Source organism: Cryptomeria japonica, chromosome 5, assembly GCF_030272615.1.
Source record: "Cryptomeria japonica chromosome 5, Sugi_1.0, whole genome shotgun sequence".
Classification (NCBI taxonomy): domain Eukaryota; kingdom Viridiplantae; phylum Streptophyta; class Pinopsida; order Cupressales; family Cupressaceae; genus Cryptomeria; species Cryptomeria japonica.
This window is the reverse complement of record NC_081409.1, coordinates 333,886,505-333,909,667: the sequence shown is the minus strand read 5'-3', so window position 1 is coordinate 333,909,667 and position 23,163 is coordinate 333,886,505. Positions and strand designations below refer to the sequence as shown.

Here is a 23,163-nt window from a genome sequence, read left to right as displayed (position 1 = left end):
TGGATTCAGTCAGTTTTAGATAAGACACAGCAGCAACAATGGGCTTCAACAAATCAAATCTTTCAACAGACTCAGACAACATTATGGTTCAGTGCTATCTATCCTTTCTGTGAAAGTAAACATTGTGACCACAATCAAATAAGACTTATACAAGCGACAAGAGACACTAAACTTGAGGACTACAGTGGATGTTGGTGTCGAGTCTTGGTTTTCTTTTGATTTTATCTTTTTGGTGACATGTCTTTTTAGCTTTTCCAGGATGTCTTTGACTAGAGATTCTATCTCCAGGATGTCTTTGACTAGAAAGGCGAGGATGGGGTATCGTCACCTATTTGCATTTGCTGTCTGTGGATTGTCTCTTAGTAATGCTATGACTTGTCCAAGGATATGAGGACACTGTGAGTCTAGTGTGAACTGGGGCATTCCTTGTTTGTGACTGTCTTATCTCCATGCAAATGGGTACAATGACTTTCTGGGTCAAACATATGCCTCGATTGTCATAACCTACTTGCCATAATAAAGCTCAATGATGATAATGCACAAGAAGCTCTTTCACGTTCATATCTTCTGTCTTCCATCCCCCTTTTCTTGATTGACTTCCATTGTCCTTCTCGAGTCCGCGTAGCCTGCTATCACATGACTGAGTATAATGACACATCAAAAACATTTGCATTTCATATAGTTACACCTACATTACCACATATAAGCATTTCATACATACATATAGATATCACAATTGCATCACATCCTGCATACAACACATGTTAGCACATCTCACATTTTCATTATGTAAATAATCATTTGCATTATCATATTCATTTGCATTACATACATTCACATTTGCATCATGCATCACATATACAACATAAAAGAACAAAAATACATTGCATTGCATCATATAAGCATCCATATCATAAGGCATATATCGCATAAGAACATTTCATCACATAAGGTACACATGCATATAGCTGCCGCAAAAATGATGACTCATCTCATATATAATCAAATGTGTCATGATACAATGATGTCAAAAGAATCATATGGCTACAAAATCACCCGCAGGTGTCTACAATACAAAAATGATACATATACTGATACAAAGGGGAGCCCTCTATGGCTATGATGAACTCCCTCCCTCGGAGCCGCCTGGCCTCGACAGACGCTGAGCTGTAGATGGACCCGCTCCAGGATCACCTTGCCTGTCTGGTGGTGGTGGAGGACCCATGACCCCACCGCTAGATGTCGGCCTCCTACGACTCCCTCCCGTAGCCGTCGCTGTACGCGATGGTCTATGGAAGCTCCTCGCCCGCTGATCCGCTGGCACGACACCATAGTACAGGTCCCTCCAATAACCTATCTCCTCTCCGGCTCGCAGCACATATGCGTAACCTGCCCCTGCGTCCTCTGCCGCCTGCCTCCCTGCCCTCAGAGCTGTCTCGGCCTCAGTATATCGCTGGATGGCCTGGTCCCTCTCTCGCTCTGTATCTCGGAGCCTGATCCTGAGGCGATCCCTCTCCCTCTCCAACTCCTGGATCTCGTCTGCCTGGCCCTGGCAGATCTCTCTCAGCTCTAGCAGCTCATCCTCCTCAGGATCTCCACCCTCAGCCTCTGCCTGTGACTCCCCCTCTGCGGGTGCCTGTACCTGTGCCTCCCCCTGTACCTGTCTCGGTGCCTGAATAGGTACCTGTCTTTGAACATGCCTGGGAACCTGCACCTATCTCTGTACATGTGCCTGTCCCTGCACCTGTCCCTGTCTAGGTCCCTGTGCTCTAGGACCCTGTGCTGCTGGTACCTGTAGGGGCAATCCACCTCGACCCCTCACCACCTGGGCTGCTCCCTCCTGTCTTCCCTCCCTCCGAGGTGCTACCCGCCTCTCCCCCACTACTCCCCTCCACCTCCGTCGGCCCCTACCTCCATCCCCTCCACCATCATCATCATCATCCCCTCCAACCTCTCCCTCCAGCAGCTCTCCCGGATCTGTCAACCTCGGAAAGGGATGCTCTGCCCAATATGCAGCATACTCTGCATCCATCCCTGCATCCTCCACCTCTGGCCACATATCCCAAGGTAGTGGCATCATCTCTGTCATCTGTGTCACGGCCTGATCATACGATAACAGTGGTCCGAACTGAGCCTGATCCCTGACTGTGCGGGCATACATGCCCGAGCCTCGCGGCATCCTCTGGATCCTGCCGAACTGTCTCCCAACCCTGTCAACCAGCTGCCTCTCCAGTATGTAGGGCGTACGCCCAATCAGATACCTGCTCCTGAATGTATAGGGTAGCTCCACGGCATCGTCCTCCCACTCCTCGCACCCCAGGTACGACCTCCAGATGACCATGTCAATGTCATCTATAACCCACCTCCAGTGCTCCAGCCGGCCAATCCGAGGCTGTGATGTAATCATATCATACAAATGTACAAAACTCCGTCCATGTCCTCTGCCCCTGAAGTGGATAGGCCGTGTGATAGGAAGGTGCTCATATGCCCAAACCTGCAGCAATGCAACTCTGCAGCCCAGTCCTACTGATCCATGGTAAACAAACTGATGCAGCTCATAATATAAGTGTGCCGGGACACATGGCCCCCATGCATATCTGGTGTGCTCCGTCACCAGTATCTCCAGTGCTCCTCCCCATCCCACTGCCAATCCCCATGTAGCCCTGTCAGGACATAAGAAACCACTGATGGCTCCTCCAATAACAGCTGGTAGCGCTAAACCTGTCACGGTCATGGTATCCCATGCCACGTGCCCTGCTCTCATCTCCAACCCGGGATCCTGGAATACCCGTCTCAGCGCCTCTCTGTCTCCGTCACGATCATAGGGAATCAGCTCTCCGTCGATCGGTATATGCAGTATCCTATAGACATCCTTGAGCGTCACTGTCATCTCCCCCATAGGCAAGTGAAACGTGCAAGTCTCGGAGTGCCATCTCTCCGCCAGTGCAGTCAGCAAACCCATGTTTGCCCGAAACTCGGGCACATATAGCACATGTCTGAGGCCCATCTCCTCAATAGAAATCCTATCCTGAATCGACAACTTTGGTCGCAATCTTTGTGTCGACGGGAATCTTTCCCGTGACTCCAGCATAGGCAGATACTCTTGCAGTCAAACAATCAATCATGTCAGTTATCGTGGCATTCACTGTTCATCACAAAATGCTACTTGCTATCTAAATGCATATGGTTATCTATCCTAGTGACACTCACTGTTCATCACAAAGTGTTGCTATCTATCCTAGTAGTGCTCCCTGTTCATCACAAAGTACTACGTGTGTGACATTCCCTGTTCATCACAAAGTGTTACTCACATTCGCACTCCCTGTTCATCACAAAGTGCTGCCTATCTTGGTGCTCCCTGTTCATCACAAAGTGCCTTGACCTATCCTAGTCTTCCTAGAGGACCTACTTGAGTGTATCCTCTCAGCAGCTTATCCAATCGACAACGTATGTTCATCACAGAACTGTCGATTTGACCTCGAAGACCAAAACCATGCATTTTGACACACAAACGCACTTTAAACTCATAAACGCGCTTATAAACTGCACAAACGCGCTTCTGTAACACAGACGCGCTTTCTGAACACACACGTGCCTAAATCCTGCACAAACGCGGCCAGGGAACATAGACGTCCCTACATGACATAAACGCCTCTACAATTCGCAAACGCGCCCGAATTCATCACAAACGCGGTTCCAGACACAGACGTGCCTAGCACCGACACAGACGCGCCTGGCAGACACAGATGCGCCTGGCACCGACATAGACGTGGTTGCACGTTTTTGCACTTTTTTGTGCCCTATTCCTAAGCGCATTTATTGCTAAACTACCATGCATTAATGACAAAATTAAAATGCGTCAAAGTACGAGGAGGTTTTGTGGTACTTACTGGCTCTCCTGCCTCTGCTGGCCTCTGGAATCGGCGAATGCGGTCAAATCTATGAACCAAAGCCATCGCCGCTGACTGCTGCTGCTATTTTCTCGCTCTGCACTGTGATCTTGTAAGGGTGTGGATGACAATGAGGATGTCTTTTTCCCGTGGTCTATCTTATAGCCTACCCTAGCCCTCGCCCTCATTTCCCGAGTCAGTATTCTTCATCCTGTGACTTTGTCACTTTATTCGGTCAACCCATTCTAGCCTTTCTTTCTTATCGAGAGATTGTCTGCAATCTTTTCAGACATTTTCATCCAATCTCTCGAGGGGGCATATAATTCCCATCTTGGGGCAACTCTGTATCAGTTCATCTTATCTTCTTTGAAACAACGCGACAAGCCGCATTGTCTCAAAGAGGGGCAAAATGTAGACACCTAAAATTGTCCAGTCTAATTAAATAAATATTTTATTTATTTAATTACCTAAGCCTAATTCTTCTATTAATTAAATAAATCTTTATTTATTTAATTAATTCATTTATCCTCTTCTAGCCTTATTTCTCATTTAAATAAATACATTTATTTATTTAAATTATCCTTTTCCTAAATTAAATAAATATTTTATTTATTTAATTATCCTACTTCTTCTATTAATTAAATAAATCTTTATTTATTTAATTAATTCATTAGCTTTTTCTACCCATGACACATGTCATTCATCTCTTAATTCATACACTACCTACCCCTTTCATTATTTTATTATTTCCTTTACCTACCCTCTAATCATAGCCGACCTCCTTTTACACCTCTCAATCTTATCCCTCCATTTCATATTGTGTCTTCTATTTAAAAAGATGCTTCCTTCATTGTCAAACCCTAATGACTCACCCTAATCACTCATGCTAATGATCTTTCATGCAACTTGCTACACTACGATCCTACTTGCAACCACATTCCGTTCTTTGTTGAGCTCTTGTGCATATAAAAATCTGAGAGCAAATATATCAAGCAAGATCAATGGAGATAAGAAGAATGGAGATCAAAACCCTATTGGACATGTGATGGTCTAATCTTTGTGATTTCATTTGATTTGCATTGTCTTAGGTAATCTTCATATGTTATGGTGGATCTTTGTTGATTGTTAGGCTAGGGTTTTGTGGTTGGATTCATTTAGCCTTTCAATATTGTTATTATTGTTATCCATTTTCACCATAAACACTCACAATAACTTTGATTTCCATAGAATCAAGAATAAGATCCATAGGAATTATGTACATGTGCATCGACTAGAGGATGTTTGGGTAGATTGTAGAGATGATGAAGACGTGAGGAAACTTGATTTCAGTCACCTAACACTTGAGCAGATTGAAAATTTGAATTTGGCCAAGATTCCAGATACATGGGAAGATACTACCAATGATATTGTGGATCCCATTTATTTTAAGAACAACATTACTAATACTCCTCTTCCTCTTATTCAGTGGTCGCAGAAAGAGAACAAATTTATTTATGCGAGACTTGCCCCCATCATGGCAAATACCAATGCATGGTTGTTGAAGAAATACATAAGGATGAATAAATACCTACAAGTTCTGGTGATGAGCAGGATGATGAAGGTCCTATGGGTAAGACATCATAAATGAGAACCAAGAATAGACATGACCCACAAGAGCCACCACCAATTTCATCTCCTAAGTTAAAGGGGAAAATACCTACATACAAGTTCACTATCAAAGGGCCAAAGAAAGGAGAATATTTGTCTTAAGATGCACAAAGGGATGTTTCTGGGGAGTTAGAATCAAAGGAACCAGAAAAAGGACAAGAAGAGGGAGAAATACCATAGGATGAATAAATGCAAGATGCGGGGGAATCACTTCCACTGTTAGTTACTACAACATCAGCAACAACACAAGTTCCTGCTCCAACTTAGGTAACCATGCATTCTATTGAGTCTGACTCAGAAGAGGCAGATGAAGAACATGAGTATGAAGGATTGGGCATTGTCGGGTCACAAGGAGAAGATGATCAAGGATTTATGACATTGTCAAGCCTTCCTAGTTTTGATGATGTACATGTGTCTATGATTGAATCTTCAATCTTAAAATTTACAGAAGCAATAGCACAAGTTTCTCAAGAACAACATTAAATAATGACACTTCCTTTAGCCATTGTTACTATAGAAGCTCTGCCACTTGTTTCAATGGTCATTTCTACAAAAGCTCCACCACTAGTTTCCACCATTGTTACAATAGAAGCTTCATCTCAAGCCCCTAATGTTGTTGTTGCGACTTCCCTTGGACCAGTAATTCAAACTGTTGCAACTACAAGTCAAACAACATCACAAGTGCCAATAACTACATAGGCCAGTACTGCAACTCCAACAACAAAATCAGATCTTCCTCCATGGTTGGATATTGTGGCACCTAAGAGAAAGAAATTGGTAATATTTCCAGATGATTTTGATTTTGATCAATTAGGTCTTGTGAAACAGAAAGTCACCAAGAAGCCCATGACTGTTTCTAGAGTCTTGGTTGATCCAATGAGTAAAAGAAAATATGTTGAAGTTTTGGTGCCACCCTTAGACAAAAACAAAGATTAGATTCAACCAGTAGATTGTACTGTGCAAACTATGGAACTTGGGGTAGAAATGCATGAGAGCGTTAAGCAAGACTCTCAATCTTCTTTGAATTATCTCATGCGCAAACTTGATGAAGAAAGGGATGAGTAGATAGAATGGAAGCAAAAGTGTGAACAACTGCCTAGCTTACTTCTTAAAGTTACACAATCATCACAAGAAGTAGAGCCCATAGTTTCTTCTTTAGATGAAGCATCACTTAAGAAAGCACAAGAAGTGGTCATCAAGGGCAGGGTGGTGGAGGAATGGATTGATTGCTTGAAATCAAAAGGATCGCATCTTGTTAATTTTGTGGTTGAACTCTTGCTAGACTTTGAGAGTGCACAAGTGCAGGTACATGAAGTACAATCATTATTATCCCAGGAGGTAGAAGAGTTAGAAAAAGATCTGGCACTATGGGATAAAATGATAGAATACAGGGTAGATATCCTTCTTGAGAATAATGTGGTATTGACTTGAGGTGATTATATTCAAAATCAAGCAATACTAGCATACAAAAATGAATTGACAAAGGTATTAGTCAAGGATTTGGGTCAAGACAAGAAAGCATGTGTTGATGGAGTTGTTGATATTTCATCAAGGATAGCTGAGTTGCTTTGCCAGTTATATGATACAGATCATAAGGTTTTACCCAGTGACACCATTAAAAAGGAATTCTTTACTATGATAAGCCAATTAGTCGATGATGAATTTTCTTTGTCATCATTCAACAAGTTAGTTGAAATCCAAGTTAACTTGGATGACTTTGCATCCATACTGAAGAAAGCTAAAAGAGTGTATGTAAAAGTTGGAGATTCAATTTCCCGTGTTCATGCCATCTCCAGTTTGACAACAACGCCAGATAAATCTGAGATGCAAGCTACATTGGCTTGATTTGAAGAATTCCAGAAAATCAATGAGGGGGGAGAATAAAGAATAAAGTGTCATTGACACTAAGTAGTTTTCATGTAGTGGCATCTTTTCTTACTGCAAATTTTCTTGCAGTTGCATTTTTATTTTATGCAGTAATTGTATTTAAGTGGGACTTTGCAGTTGGATTAGTCAATTGTGCCCACATTTTTCTCCACTCCTTTCCTATAAAAGGAGGAACCTCATTTGTAAATATTTATCTTTTATATGCATAGAAAAACTCTGCCGAATTGTTGCCTCAAGTAAGACTTTGAGTTCTTTTGTTGTGAAAAATAATCAAGCAAATAAAGAAGACAATTCTCTTTGTTTCCAAACTTTGAGTTGGGCAAGAAATTGTGTATATGAGTGAATGTTATTTCGTTCATTGCTTATATGTGTTCTTTAGTTCCTTGATAGTATTGGTATTTGGTTTATGCTATTAAAGTAGCATTCTAATTTTGATTGTAGACTTTGAGCTACCTTTCATATTTGGAAAATCTTATTGTGATATGGTGATTAAGAAGGAGGCTTTGTACTACTGTTGATTACTTTTGGTTAATGAAAGTTTCACCTATAACTTGAAGAGTTTGAGCTACAAGTTATAATAGTTGTTAGATTGGAAATTGGACTGTACTCACATAAGATTTTGCACTTATGCTGATTTAGGGATATATTTCAATCATTGTAAGCAAGTGTAGTTAGTTTGTATGAAGTTTTATCAAGTGAAGGGATATATGTTAATTCTAAAAAAAGATAATTATACACCTTGATCTTACCCCTTGAAATTTACTTTCAAGTTGTTGAAATACCAAAATTCTACCAGGGAACCTCCCCTTGATGAGAGGAGAGATGTTGTCTTAACATAATTGTGTGCGAAATACATATTTTGTCATTGTTACGCTAGTGACAAAATATTCACCCAACAATATTCACACATTTTTCAGGTCCACATATAACTGCAGGAACTTGTCTCATTCTTTAAGCCATTGAAGGCAAGATGGCATCCCAAAGCCACTATTTTGAAAGAAACATTTTTGGTAGTGGAGAATTTTCCATCTACCCCTCCAATTATTTGGGCCACATGGAAGAGATATAACACAATGTTCAAAGAAATTCCTCATGTGGAGGGACGAGAAATAGTATTAAAAGAAAAAATGAATTCTTTCAAAGATTTGCAACATTGGAGGATTCCCAAAAATTTGGGAAGGATAACCAAGTTAAAGCCCTTGATGTTTGGAAAAGGGATTTTAAAGAAGTTGTGCAGTCAATAGTGAATCCACTTGAATGGGAAAACCAACCCACAAAGAATATGTATTATTTATTCATTGACAAATTTTGGACATTGATTCATTTTATCAAAATTTTGTTGTTGAAGTTCAAAATGAAAGGGACGCAAAACCAAGGAGACACTAAATAAGTTGCAAGAACCAAAAGCCTTCAATTGGCCCACCATTGAACAGGTAGAGAGCTATCACAAGGAGTACTCCATGCTTGAAGACGAGCAACCAAAATAGGAGTAGCTCTCAGTGTCAGGTTTTGTTTGCCTTGTTCCTTGTTGCACGTTACTTTTTGTAGCAACATTTGCCTCACGATCAATATGTACTTCCTAAGAAGAGTGCCGCCTTCAACATCAAATTTTGAATTTTGGACAAGGTTAGGTACCTTTATATGAAGACACCTCAACATAACTATGCCCCAGCCTGTGGCTCCAGTCCCAAGAAGTAGTTATCATATCCGCCTTCTTCCTCTTCTTCAAGGATGAATTTGTATTGTGCTTGTAAAGATACCTTAGGACATATTCTATTGTAAAGAAATTAGATTTTGACAAGTGTACTACTAGCCTAAAGCTTGTTTTTCTTCCTTGTACTATAAAAGGGAAATCAAGGATAGTGGTTAAGGATTCTAAAATTTTGAGAAGCAGATTGTAGTAGGTTCAAATCCAAAGTAATAGAGAAAGTTTCTTTCTACAAATAAACTATGAATAGTCATGAAAATGTATTCAGTTTTTGAAAATTAATAAAAGAAATCAGTTCAAATTGTCTCCATCTTTTATGTATTTGTTGTATAAATCTTTGTATTAGGGATATACTAATTTGTCTTCTCTAATAGAGAAAGTGTAGTCTTGATAATGGGTCTCTTTGAATAAAAGAGTGAATCAATTATCACAAATTACCAGAAGCATTAGCAATTAAAACTTTAATACCGAAACCCAGAAAAATAATATCGAAATAGTAGTTAATCAATTAATCATAAACAATAATCACAGAATAAAAGTCATCCACACAACACCAAGATTTGTACATGGAAAACCTGGTAAAGGGAAAAACCACAGTGGGAAGCCTACCCATAGTCAAATAATACTTCTACAGTAAGTAGGTGAATTACAATGAAGGGGCATGCACTTGTAGGAAGGCCAAAAACCTAGAGCACACTTCTCATCACAAAAGGAGTCTCACCGAGTACATACAAATCCAAACTACAATCTGGAGAAGTGTTGAACTGCAAAAGATAGCATCTCCTATGCCTGAGTACAGTTCCGGTTAAGCTCAATACCGGAGGAATAAATCCTCTTACATAAACCCAATTAGATCTTCAATGATTGACCAACTCCTCTACTTGAATGATATTACATTTATCCACGCATTACATTCCTTGACCATGGCCTCTTACATTAACCATGATGATCTACAATGAGATCTTACATCTATTTATACAAACCCTCGACCAATAAATAATCGGGTTGACCACTAGACAATAAACCAATTACATAATTACAAACCATGTCGGCCTTAGACCAAACAAATAATATCCACACATAAGACATCCCGAAAATACATCAGTAGGTCCTATCCACACGTTACATTAAAGCTCATCCATAACCTAGATCAACTGGGACCAAGTATAGGTCCACACACTTCAACAATGATCTCCAAATGCCAAGTCTCGAACATGATCACCAACAACATCCTAAAACTCCATTAGAAGCTGCACCAACACCACTTATGCAATTCTTCAAATATCTCCATCAAAAGCTCTACCGGTGAAACCCTCGCCAGAACCAGAAACCAAGCTTCTAAGCAAGCAGTATAGCATCCAATCACTAGAATAAAACCAACTGACCAAATATGAGTATAAGTATCATGAAAAAACCAATTCCATCACCAGACTATACCAGAGCCTGTCGGATCATGCTAGATCCAAGTTAACCAGAAACCATTCATCCTACCGGGACCAAAAGGGTGTCGGTAAAGCATCCAAACAACTAGTATTGACATCACTGACAAAACATCAATGCAACACATAATCAATTCCACCAAATGGCCAACAACGTGTGGATAGGAGCTATTGTTGTATTTTTGGGACGTCTTATGTGTTGATATTATTTGTTTGGTCTAAGGCCGACATGGTTTGTAATTATGTAATCCATTTCTTATCTGGTGGCCGACCTGATTGTTTACGGTTGAGGGTTTGTATAAATATATGTAAGATCTCATTGTAGATCATCATGGTTAATGTAAGAGGTCATGGTCAAGGAATGTAATGTGTGAATACACGTTATATCATTTAGGTAGAGGAGTTGGTCAATCATTGTAGATCAAATTGGTTTTATGTAAGAGGATTTAGTCCTTCGATATTGAGCTTAACCAGAACTATACTCAGGCATAGGAGATGCTATCTTTTGCAGTTCAACACTTCTTCGGATTGTAGTTTGGATTTATATGTATTCAGTGAGACTCCTTTTGTTATGAACAATGTGCTCTAGGTTGTTGGCCTTCCTACAAGTTAAGGCCCCTTCATTGTAATTCACATACTTACTGCAAAAGTATTATCTAACTATGGGTAGGCTTCCCACCATCGTTTTTCCCTTTATCGGGTTTTCCACGTACAAATCTTGGTGTTGTGTGGATAGCCTTTATTTTGTGATTATTATTTATGCTTAATTGGATTAACTGTTATTCTGGTATTATTGTTTTGGGTTCTGGTATTAAAGTTTTAATTGCAAAAAGTTCTTATAATCCGTGACAACTCATTCACGGCCCCCCCCCCTCTCAGTTATCTTTCGATTATCTGAACTGTCTAACAATTGGTATCAGAGATTTTGTCCTCTCTGCAGTAAGCTTAATCGCTTGAGGAAGATCCTATGGCGACTAACAGTTCAAGTTCATCCAGTTTTCAGGAGCTATCTTTCGAAGGGATATTCTGAGGCTTGATGGAACAAATTACATAGTATGGAAGATTCAGATGGAGACTCATTTGAGATGTCTTGGAAAGGAGATTTGGGAGATCACACAGAATGGTGTCACACCCTATAATCTGGGATCTAGTAATCCTCCTCTGGCAAACCTGGACAAGGAGCTTGCGAATGATTGTAGAGCAAGAGAATCCCTCTTGTGTGCACTTTTTGATCAACAAATAATGGGATTAACAGACAAATCATCTGGAAAGGCTATATGGGATAAATTGGAGACTCTTAATGAAGGTGACCCTACAGTGAAGATTGCTAAACTTGATGGTTACCGAGTGAGATATGAAAACTTGAAGATGGAAGAAGATGAAAGGATTACTGCATTCACGGAAAGGGTAAACGAGATTGTTATGGGAATTCAATATTGTGGTGGAACTCTGAGCGAAGATGAAATTGTTTGTAAAGTCCTGAGAGCCATACCACCGGCTTACAAAATGAAGGCTATTGCTATTAATGAGTTGAGAACAATGGCTAATACATATTTCAACAAAGATACTTTGGTTGGAAACTATCTGCTCTTGAGCTTGAGGAATTTGGACCTTCTGGAGCTGTGAAGACTGAACCTTCTTTTTATGCATCTACATCCACCACTGGTAAGCAAGACAGGAAAGATTTATATGCAAAGGAGTTGGAAGATATGAAGAGAGAAGATGATGAGTTTGAGCAACTTGAAGCACTATTTGCTAGAAGAGTACTGAAAGGACTGCTAGGAAGTAAGTATGAAGGAAAATCACCTTTTAAATGTTTTGCATGTAATAAGATTGGTCATTTTGTATTTACATATCCTGAAAGGAATTCAAGATTTGAAGAAAGAGTTAAAAGATCATTTAAGCCTAACCATGGATATCAGAACAATTATAAATACAAGAAAAATAGGGACAAATAATGCCACATAGCGGATGAGGAAGGCATTACTGATTGAGCTGATGAACTGACATAAGATTCTGCTAGTGGATCTGACAATGGGAAGGAATGGGTATTCTTGGCTATCAAGGAAGATGATCTGACACTGGAAGAGAATGTACCTGAGGAGAAGGCACTTGTTGCTAAAAATAAGGACAAGGATGAATGGGTAATTGACAGTGGTTGTTCACATCATATGACTGGAGATAAAGGGAAGTTTCTATCTTTGGAAGAATTTTATGGTGGACTAGTTAGATTTGGAGATGACAAAGCATGTATGATTAAAGGAAAATAAACTATATCATTGGATGGTAAGACCAATACTAACAATGTTTATTATGTTGAAGGTTTGAAGCATAATCTTTTGAGTGCAGGACAACTGGTAGATAAGGGATTTCAATTACAGTTCAAGGATGGAAAATACAAAATAATTACCATATCTGGCTTGGAGATTGCAACCGGTACACAGACAAAAGGTAATATATTTCATTTGAACTCCGGTGAGAAGACATGTTTGAATACACAGATTGATGAGAGTTGACTATGGCATAAAAGGCTGTGTCATGTGAATTTTGATTGCATTGTGAAGATCAGTTCAACTAAGGCAGTTAGAGATATACCTAAGATTTTGAAACCCTATAATCCGATATGTAAAGAATGTCAAATGGGTAAAAAGGTCATAACCTCTTTTAGGAGTATACAAGATAAATCAAATGATGTTCTTGATCTTATTCATACTGATTTGTGTGGCTCTCTTAGAGTTAAAAGTTTTCATGGTGATAGATATTTCATGCTAATTATTGATGATTATTCTAGAATGATATGGGTTACTTTTTTTAGAGAAAAATCTGAAGCATTTGAAAAGTTTAAAATCTTTAAGGCTAAAGTGGAAACTGAGACTGGATTGAAGATTAAATGTTTGAGATCAGATCATGGTGGAGAATTCACATCCGGTGAGCTTACTAACTTCTATGACAAGCATGGTATAAGAAGACAATTTTCTTCTCCCCAAACACCTCAACAAAATGGAGTTGTGGAAAGGAAGAATAAAACTATCTTGGATGCTGCTAGAACAATGATGATGGAAGCTAGTATACCTCATATCTACTGGAGAGAAGCAGTGAGTACAACAGTTTATACATTCAACAGAGTACATATCAAAGGAGAAACCGGTAAGAAACCTTATGAATTATGGTTTGGCAATACACCTATAGTTAAGTATTTCATAATTTTTGGTAGTAAATGTTATATCAGGAGAGATGATACTATTGGGAAATTTGATCCTAGATGTGATGAAGGCATATTTCTTGGTTATTCTAATGAAAGCAAAGCATACATATGTTATAACAAGAGATTACAAAGAATTGTGGAGAGTGCTAATGTCAAAGTAGATGAGCTAAACATAAGTCAAATCAGAGTTTATGAGAAGGAACCAACAGTGGAAATGATTATATCTGAACCGGTAGCACCTTTACCGGAACAGAGAGTTGAACCAGTTACTCCAGTAACATCAGAGAACTGTATAGTGACTAAAGAACATGAAGAGGAACAAAGAGTCAGGAGACTCCTAGGTATGTGAGATTGAATCATTCCAAAGATCAAATCATTGGGGATAAGAGCAATGGAGTGATGACAAGAAGAAGATTGACAACTAATGAGGTATGTTTAATTTCACAAGTTGAATCGGTATCAGTAATTAAAGCATGTAAAGATGAACATTGGTTAAAAGCTATGCAAGAAGAATTAGATCAGACTGAGAAAAATAACACATGGACTTTGGTTCCCCGACCTAAAAATAAAAATGTTATTGGAACTAAATGGGTTTTTAGGAATAAATTGAATGAGGATGGTCAAGTTATAAGGAATAAGGCTAGTTTGGTCTGTAAAGGATATTCTCAGAAGGAAGGAATTGATTATGGAGAGACTTTTGCACCTGTAGCTAGGATTGAAGCTGTAAGATTATTTCTTGCCTATGCTGCTTATAAAAACTATAAGGTTTATCAGATGGATGTTAAATGTGCATTTTTTAATGGGGATCTTGATGAGGAAGTTTATATTGAGTAACCTGATGGTTTTTCACTATCAGATGATACAGATATGGTCTGCAGGTTAAGGAAAGCTTTATATGGATTGAAACAAGCACCTAGAGCTTGGTATGCAAGGTTGGATAAATATCTTTTGAATCTTGGTTTTACTAAGGGCAATGTTGATAGTAATTTATATTATAAAATCATTGATGATGATATATTGATTGTTGAAGTATTTGTTGATGACATTATTTTTGTAGGTGAAGATAATTTATGCATATAATTTTCTAAGAATATGGAGAAAGAATTTGAGATGTTTATGATTGGTGAGAAGAAACTTTTCTTAGGTTTGCAGATTACTCAGATTGACAAAGGTATTTTTATCTATCAAACTAAATATACTAAGGAATTGTTGAAGAAATTTTGTATAGGAGATTCTAAACCAGTAAGTACTCTGATGGTTACAAGTGAGAAATTGACAAGAAAAGATGTTTTTGCACCGATAAATCCTACAAGATACAAATCTATGATTGGAGGTCTTCTTTATTTGACTCAGACTAGGCTTGACATTATGAATGTTGTTTATATTGTTTCAAGATTTCAGAGTGATCCTAGAGAAAGTTATGAGATGGCTGTGAAAAGGATTTTTAGATACCTGCAAGGTACATCAGAATATGGCTTGTGGTACCCTAAGGATGATAACTTTACTTTATGTGCATATACAGATGCTGATTGGGCTGGAGATGTTGATGATCAGAAAAGTACTTCTGGTGGAGCTTTCTTTCTTGGAAAGAAGTTCGTTTCATGGATCAACAAGAAACAGTCATGTACTTCTTTATCTACTGTTGAAGATGAGTATGTTGTTGTTGCTACTAACTGTACACAAGTTTTATGGATGAAGCAAATGTTGAAGGATATAAAGGTGGACTGTGATGCACCAATAGTTATTCACTATGATAACTTTGCTGCTATTGATATATCAAAGAATCTGGTATTTCATTCTAAAACAAAGCACATATATATCAAGTATAACTTTTTGAAGGAGAAGGTGGAAGCAAATGAAGTTAGACTGGTTTATGTGAACACTAAAGAACATATTTCAGATATTTTCACTAAACCTTTATCCAAGGAATCATTTGAGTACCTGAGAGATAGATTGGGAGTTTCTACCCCTCTGGTAGAGACTTGATTGATGCAGTTTGGCATCAGTCCGACATGCATTATCTGAGATACTATTCATCCCGACACTGATGTGGGATGCTACCGATCAAGGGGATTAGTCAACTTTGTGATTCAAAGGCTTATGTTTTATCTTTAATATTTATGTTAGATTTTTGGCATTGATGTCAAAGGGGGAGAGATAATGATGTGAAAAAGAAGAAAGGGGGAGAGATAGTGATGTGAAAAAGAAGAAAGGGGGAGATATATTATTCACAGGGGGAGAGATATTGATATTCAGTGCTATATGCAGGTGATTGTTGGTTGTCTTCCACAGGGGAGACTTGTTTGGCATTTCTTGGTACTTAGATATTTTTCACATCTAGTGTTTCCATCAATGCCAAAGGGGGAGATCGTTGGCCATTTGGTAGAATTGATTATGTGTTACATTGATGTTTTGTCATTGATGTCAACACTAGCTATTTGGATGCTTTACTGGCACCCTTCTGGTCCTGGTAGGATGAGTGGTTTCTGGTTAACTTTGATTTGGTATGATCTGGCAGGCTTTGGTATAGTCTGGTGATGAAATTGGCTTATTCTTGATACTTATACTCATATTTGGTCAGTTGGTTTTTGGTCTTGGATGCTATCCCGCTTGCTTAGAAGATTGGTTTATGGTTCCCGCGAAGGTTTCACCGGTAGAGCTTTTAGTGGAGATCTTTGATGAATTGCATAAGTGGTGTTGGTGCAACTTCTGATAGAGTTTCAGAATGTTATTGGTGATCATGTATGAGACTTGGCGTTTGGAGATCATTGCTGAAGCATGTGGACCTATGCTTGGTCTCGATTGATCTAGGTTATGGACCGACTTTAATGTAACATGTGGATAGGACCTATTGTTATTTTTTTCAGGATGTCTTATATGTTGATATTACTTGTTTGGTCTAAGGCCGACATGGTTTGTAATTATGTAATCCGTTTATTATCTGGTGGCCGACCTGATTGTTTATGGTCGAGGGTTTGCATAAATAGATGTAAGATCTCATTGTAGATCATCATGGTTAATGTAAGAGGTCATGGTCAAGGAATGTAATGTGCGAATAAATGTAATATCATTTACGTAGAGGAGTTGGTCGATCATTGTAGATCGAATTGGGTTTATGTAAGAGGATTTAGTCCTCCGGTATTGAGCTTAACGGGAACTATACTCAGGCATAGGAGATGTTATCTTTTGCAGTTCAACACTTCTCTAGATTGTATTATGGATTTATATGTAGTCAGTGAGACTCCTTTTGTGATGAGCAATGTGCTCTAGGTTGTTGGCCTTCCTGCAAGTGAAGGCCCCTTCATTGTAATTCACATACTTACTACAGAAGTATTATCTGATTATGGGTAGGCTTTCCATTGTAGTTTTTCTCTTTATCGGGTTTTCCACGTACAAATCTTGGTGTTGTGTGGATGGATTTTATTCTACGATTATTGTTTATGCTTAATTAGATTAACTGTTGTTCTGGTAATATTGTTTTGGGTTCCGATATTAATGTTTTAATTGCAAAAAGTTCCCATAATCTGTGACAATTGAGTCCCCCCCCACTCTCAATTGTCTTTCGGTTATCTGAATTGTCTAACAATGACTGGTGGTCACTTAGCTTGTGCACCTTCAGAGATGTGTGTGCTATGTGACGAGGCCTAGACTTGGTGAGAATCTAGAGGTGGAATTGGCAAGGTCCATTGTACATGAAGGAATGAGTACTAGGTGTACACTATCCTTGCATTGTGTAGGCTTTAAAGAGAGCCTAATTTTAGTGGGGGGGGGGGGGGGGATGTAATGCCTACTTATTTGCATCCTTGAGATGTTTGGATCTTAACAACATTTCTGAGTGTGTTAGAGGATGCATAAGTCATGGTTGTGCTCATCATTTTGGGTGTGGATAAATAAATCAATTGTAAGACATCAACAAATGCATTTATTTATATACACAATAGCTAGAGTAATATATTATCTCATTTTTTAAGCAATCCATTGTTGTGGTTTCTTTTAGTGATATGTGTATAAAAGTAACACAAGCTATGTTATAATTTACTTATGAGAGGATCTTAGTGCATCCTTATACATAACACACAAATTTTTGATATATATATATGAAAACTTGGATGCAAAAACATATTAGAGATAGATGTCTAAAACTCCCTAACAAAAACTGAAAAGAAAAAATGATAAATCATTATTTGTACCAATGGTTGTGACAATACTACATGCAACATTTCTCTCATAGACTTACTAGTTTTACCAATAATGTAAGGCATTACAAGACATGGTAATAGGATATGCCAGGTACAAATTATCCACCCTTTATATTAAATATACTTTGAGTCAACCCTAAATGAGATAGGGTAAACCCCTTTGATATAATTTTCTATTCTAGAACTTGGACTATTAGTTCTAGATTTTTTGATTTTAGAGTTTCATTATTGATTAATTCATCAAATGAGAAACTCAAAACTATCTTACCAAAAGTAAAGTGGTCGAACATAGCAAGTTGGATATCATCCTTAGAGCTAGACACTTGTTAAAACTATGATTTTTTAATCAAAATTAGTTGATGGTAGAGCATGAAATAAATAAGCTGCATTATTAACTTAAGTATCCATTATCTTTCTTCAATCCAATATAGGTAAAATAGTTCCAATGTAGATTAGTGATCTAACAATCAATGAGTAGGATTTAGATGATAGGTTGCAATAGAGTGGACACAAATATTCAAATCTTGAGATATGAATCATAATTAATGCATTCAAAGTTTACCTCTGAAATTACCATTTTCAAAAAAATATGGTTCACAAAATTATCAAGTTACATCAATCTAATATGAAAATGAATAATACGAAAAATGTCAAAGAAGGGAAAATATCTTTGGGTAGATCTAAATAAGACTACACATAGTAGAGTTGATATGGGTGTTCTATTTAGGGTTTTTTCGATTATGAGGCCATCATAGATATGATGTAATCTATATAGTTGAACCATTGTCTTATATCGAATCCTTTTCTTCTGTGCTTTATTTGGGTAGAGTATCTAGGATCTCTTAGACACATAAGCACACCAATGTTCACATAAGCTCTCAATACCTATCATTAGTTTTTTTAGCTTCCATTCTTGTTAGCTAACTTATACTCAATTTACTAATAATAATAAGTTCCATAGACAATCTAGATGGAAGCCCACCTTAGAAGCCCATCATGAAGCATAATCCATGCTATTAGGAGAAAAAAAGTACTAGCAGTCTTCAACTTTTTTTGTTAGGTCATACTTGTTATGGGATAAGGCTTGACTAGAACTCTTGTACTAGATCCATTTGATGAGGTCTCTAAAGTCTCTAAACCTTTGATAACCACTTCACTAATAATTGACTTGCTTATGACATAAACTTATCCAAACCTTTGCTACAACCATTTCACTATTAGTTGTCACGTTTATGAGATAAACTCATCTAAACTTTAATAAAAAATTCAGAAAAACTTGCATCCAACTTTTCAGTAGGTTCATCCAATTAAAGTAATAATATTATTCTTTTAGATGACCATGCTAGATAATAAACCTTAAATATCATTGTAAACTAGATCTCTTTCTTTTTTAAAAAGACAAATTCTTATTTAACATCTCAAATCTAACTCTTGAAAAATATAAGTGACAAATCACAAAGAAACTAACTAGTTAACAATGGTGAAATAAACCGATGAGGTTACAAATGAGGACCTTGTCCCCATTTGAACACTCAACAATACCACCCTGATGATATTTGAATCTTAATAACAATAACAACACCACAACAATTGAACCATCGAAAGTGTATACTATTGACAAAATTAATTTAATACCAAACTTTTGAAAAAAAAATATTTTAATTGATATACAAAATAAAAAATTAGAAAACCAAAATTTGACTAAAATCTTAGAAACTGCCAAGAAAGTCCACTCACACAATATTGCAACAAAGCTAAGAGATGTCAAAGGTTACTAGTAGTTAATAAATTATTCACAAGTATCCACATCAAAAAGCAAATGACGTGTGTTTAGGGCTTACTATGTACTCACAAAATAGCCTATTATCACACCTTGTCTACACAACATCCATATTGTATCATTAAAATATTTTTTAAAATTTTTTTTAATTAATTAATAATTAAAATAGAATATATGTTTATTTTTCAATCAATTATTAAATATGGTCAATGTATAATATGAGTGCTGTGATTAATTAATAATTAAAATAGAATATATGTTTATTTTTCAATCAATTATTAAATATGATCAATTTATAATATGAGTGCTGGATAGACGTTGCCTATTATCACGGCCTCCAAGGGAGAAAAAAATAAGAATTCCATTGGCAAAGAAATTGTAAAAAATAAAACATCAAACACGTTACGAAATTTACATAGGTCATGATTACTGACTATGGTAGGCTTTTTGGGTCTGTGAAAGAGTGCAGACAGCGAAGATATGAACATGGTGTGGGGCACACGCCAGAAATGACTACTTACGTGGGGGAAAACCCATTTTTTTACATGGATTAATGGTCAACACATCACAAACCAGAGCGTAATTCTTACGGAACGGCAGCCACGGCGAAATAGAATATAGAAATCTCACATTCAAACACATGAAAAGGAGCAGAGCAGCAGAAGAAAATCAAAATCAGACTGTCATGGCGTGTGATAGCTTGTCTTGACCAGCATTGGAAGAAAGCATCAATTTTTTTCTATACCCATGCCAGCAATATAATACTACAGCACCCCGAGGTCTGGTCTTCTTATTCAGAGGCAGTTTTGAAAGGCGTGCTCTGTTTCTCCAAGAAGTTCGAGGTCAGTGGATCGAGTCCCTTTCAGTCTGTTTTGGGTTCGTTTCTTTGCTGAATGGGAAGTAAAGAGGTGGACATTGAAGCCATGGTGAGGAGAGAAGGAGGAGGTGGGGGGGACGAAAGGATTTTGTCCATTGTGTTGTCTACTTCAGAGCTTGCGAAGCTGGACCTCTCAAACATTCAGCTGTTTCAGGCCAATGAGGCTGAGAGCAATGGCCATAACGAGGGCATTTACTTGAATTCCGGGTCAGGTCCTTTCCCCATTTTAGCTGGACCTGCAGGTCTGCCAGACCCAGTTGTTTTCAAGAGCAGAGCTGTAATGGAGGCAGAGAACACTCGGGTCTCCGACTATTCCGGGTCTCCGCCGGGTTGCAGACCTCGGCGGCCGCCTCCAATGGCGGGCATTAGCAGAAACAAGAACCAGACGGCCGTGCCCTTGCCTGAACCGCCGCAGGTCTCCAAGCCCCGAATTGACCTAAAATCCTCCCCTGCATCAAAATTTCTAGCTCAGATTATGCCATGGGAGCTTCAGCCTTCACCCATAACGCCCTTCACACCCGCTGCTGTTCCTTTCGAATGGGAGGAAGCTCCTGGCCGGCCAAAGCCTTGGGCACCTGACAGACGATCTCCTCGCCCTCTTCTTCACCTTCCTCCCCGCCTTCTTCCCCGAAAGGGCTTAAATGGCGTTGCAGTTGAATGCCCTAGCTCGGAACTGGGCACCCACCATCGGCGGCCCGGGAGCTCTGGATCAGCAGATGAGAAACGGGTCATATCGATCGGACCTGGGGACCCGCCGCCTGTTGGCTGTGTGTTGTCCTGTTTGGACTGCGATCTGCCTTCGCCCCGGAATTCGAACAGGGCTTCTGCGCTCATCACCATGCGGCGGAAGAATTCTTGTTCCAAGCAGAACAGGAATAGTTCCAGTAAGAGTAATAAGCAAAAAGGTTTGAATCCCGGCGGAGAGTTTCTGATACAGAAGGAGGACCATGAGTTGTGGGTGTTTGAGGAGGCTAAGAGTAAAGAGGCCGGAAATCGTTATCGGTCTCTGAATGGAATGATTGCCGCTGCCATGGGCGCTCAAACTGAGGATCTTGATTTGTCCCAAAGTGGGAGGGATCTGTACTCGAAGAATGTCAAGCCTAGCCCCATTATGAACCCCCAATTTTACTGTCCCAAGATGCCCCGGAGGACGAAACGGAAATGGGTTCTCAGAAAACTTCGCCGGCCTGCCCGGTTTTTTGTAAGTTCCATGAATCTAACCTCTGCAAAGATTAAATTCTAAACCCTCTGCAAACATTAAATTTTGAACCAGGATGGCAGACAAGTAGGATAGAATATATTTCTCTTGGGGGTATTTGCTTTGTTTTAATGGGCTGTGAGTGCTTTTTACTTCAATGTTCAATTTCATGCCATTGAAATTTATAAGAGTTGGGTTTTCATAGAATATATTCATGCACAGAAAGTGATTACTGTTAATTAGGTCCTCTGACCTAGTTGGTCCTGAGGATTGGTAAAAAGTCGTCTCACCTCATTTCAACTTTTTTTCTTTCAAATGTGGCTTAGTTAGTTTCCAAATTCTTTTCATTGTTGATTGATTTTGTCACTGATTTTGTTTTCTGAATGGACTTGTTCACTTACGTGATTGCAGAAATCTTTCTTCATGTCAGTTTGGAGATCTGTGTGGCTCAGAAAATCGAGGCACAACAGTATTGGAAACTTAAAACACTCCTACCAATCCCTTAGACGCTAAGACTTGGTAATGACAATGGCACGGAAGGAAACACCATTCTTGTTAACACCAAGCAACAAAAAGGACAAGTTAGAGTCCATTTTATGATCCTGTATATGTAATGGAGGGCTTCAAGAAATTCTTCTGGAGCAGAAAAACTGCAGCATGAAATTTCTCTGTGTTTTCAAATGATGCTTTCCTATGAAGAGTAGAGACGTTTTAGGTTGATCCAGAGAAAGGACAAAGTTAGAATCCATTTGGAAGTGCGCAAATGCACAGGAAAGTGTGATTAGGGGTGAAAGAAGTTACAGGGATGAGAGGGCAATATGAAATGCATTTGAACATGAAGCATTGCATGGCATGCATTTATAGTGGTGAATGTAATATACAAGTCTTTTGGGTTTCCGGATAGCAATGTATAAATTCAATGGTATTTTCAGTGTTCCTTTGAGTTTCGGAGACCTCAGAGAAAAATGGAAAAAAATTCTGAGACTCTGGGAGCCGTAGGGGAGGTTTATGAAAGCAACAATATTTATATATTTAAAATCAGTTGATATATATTTTATTGAAATAAAATTGAATCAGCTTTAAGTTCAATTGTTATAATCTTTCTTTTAGGTACACTAAGAATATCGTTAAACAAATTAATTTTTATATCTATATGTTTTTAAAATAAATTATATAAAATTGTAATATATTTTTCATAGAAGATGGGTGGAATGAAATCAATGTCAAAAATTGATGTAAATAGTTATAAAAATAGTATTGAATATGGTTTTGTGAAAGAAGAAAAGTTGAAAGTCTAGTTTGTCATAGTTAAAAAAAAATAAAAATGAAATAT

General features: G+C 38.3%; 1 protein-coding gene across 1 annotated transcript; it reads left to right on the top strand.

The window, feature by feature from the left end:
• Positions 1–20,221: 20,221 nt before the first annotated feature.
• On the top strand, positions 20,222–22,919 carry LOC131056295 (uncharacterized). Its single transcript, XM_057990643.2, has 2 exons — positions 20,222–21,833; positions 22,242–22,919. The coding sequence occupies exons 1-2, from the start codon at positions 20,649–20,651 to the stop codon at positions 22,341–22,343; spliced, it is 1,287 nt and encodes a 428-aa protein (XP_057846626.2). The 5' UTR covers positions 20,222–20,648; the 3' UTR covers positions 22,344–22,919.
• Positions 22,920–23,163: the final 244 nt, after the last annotated feature.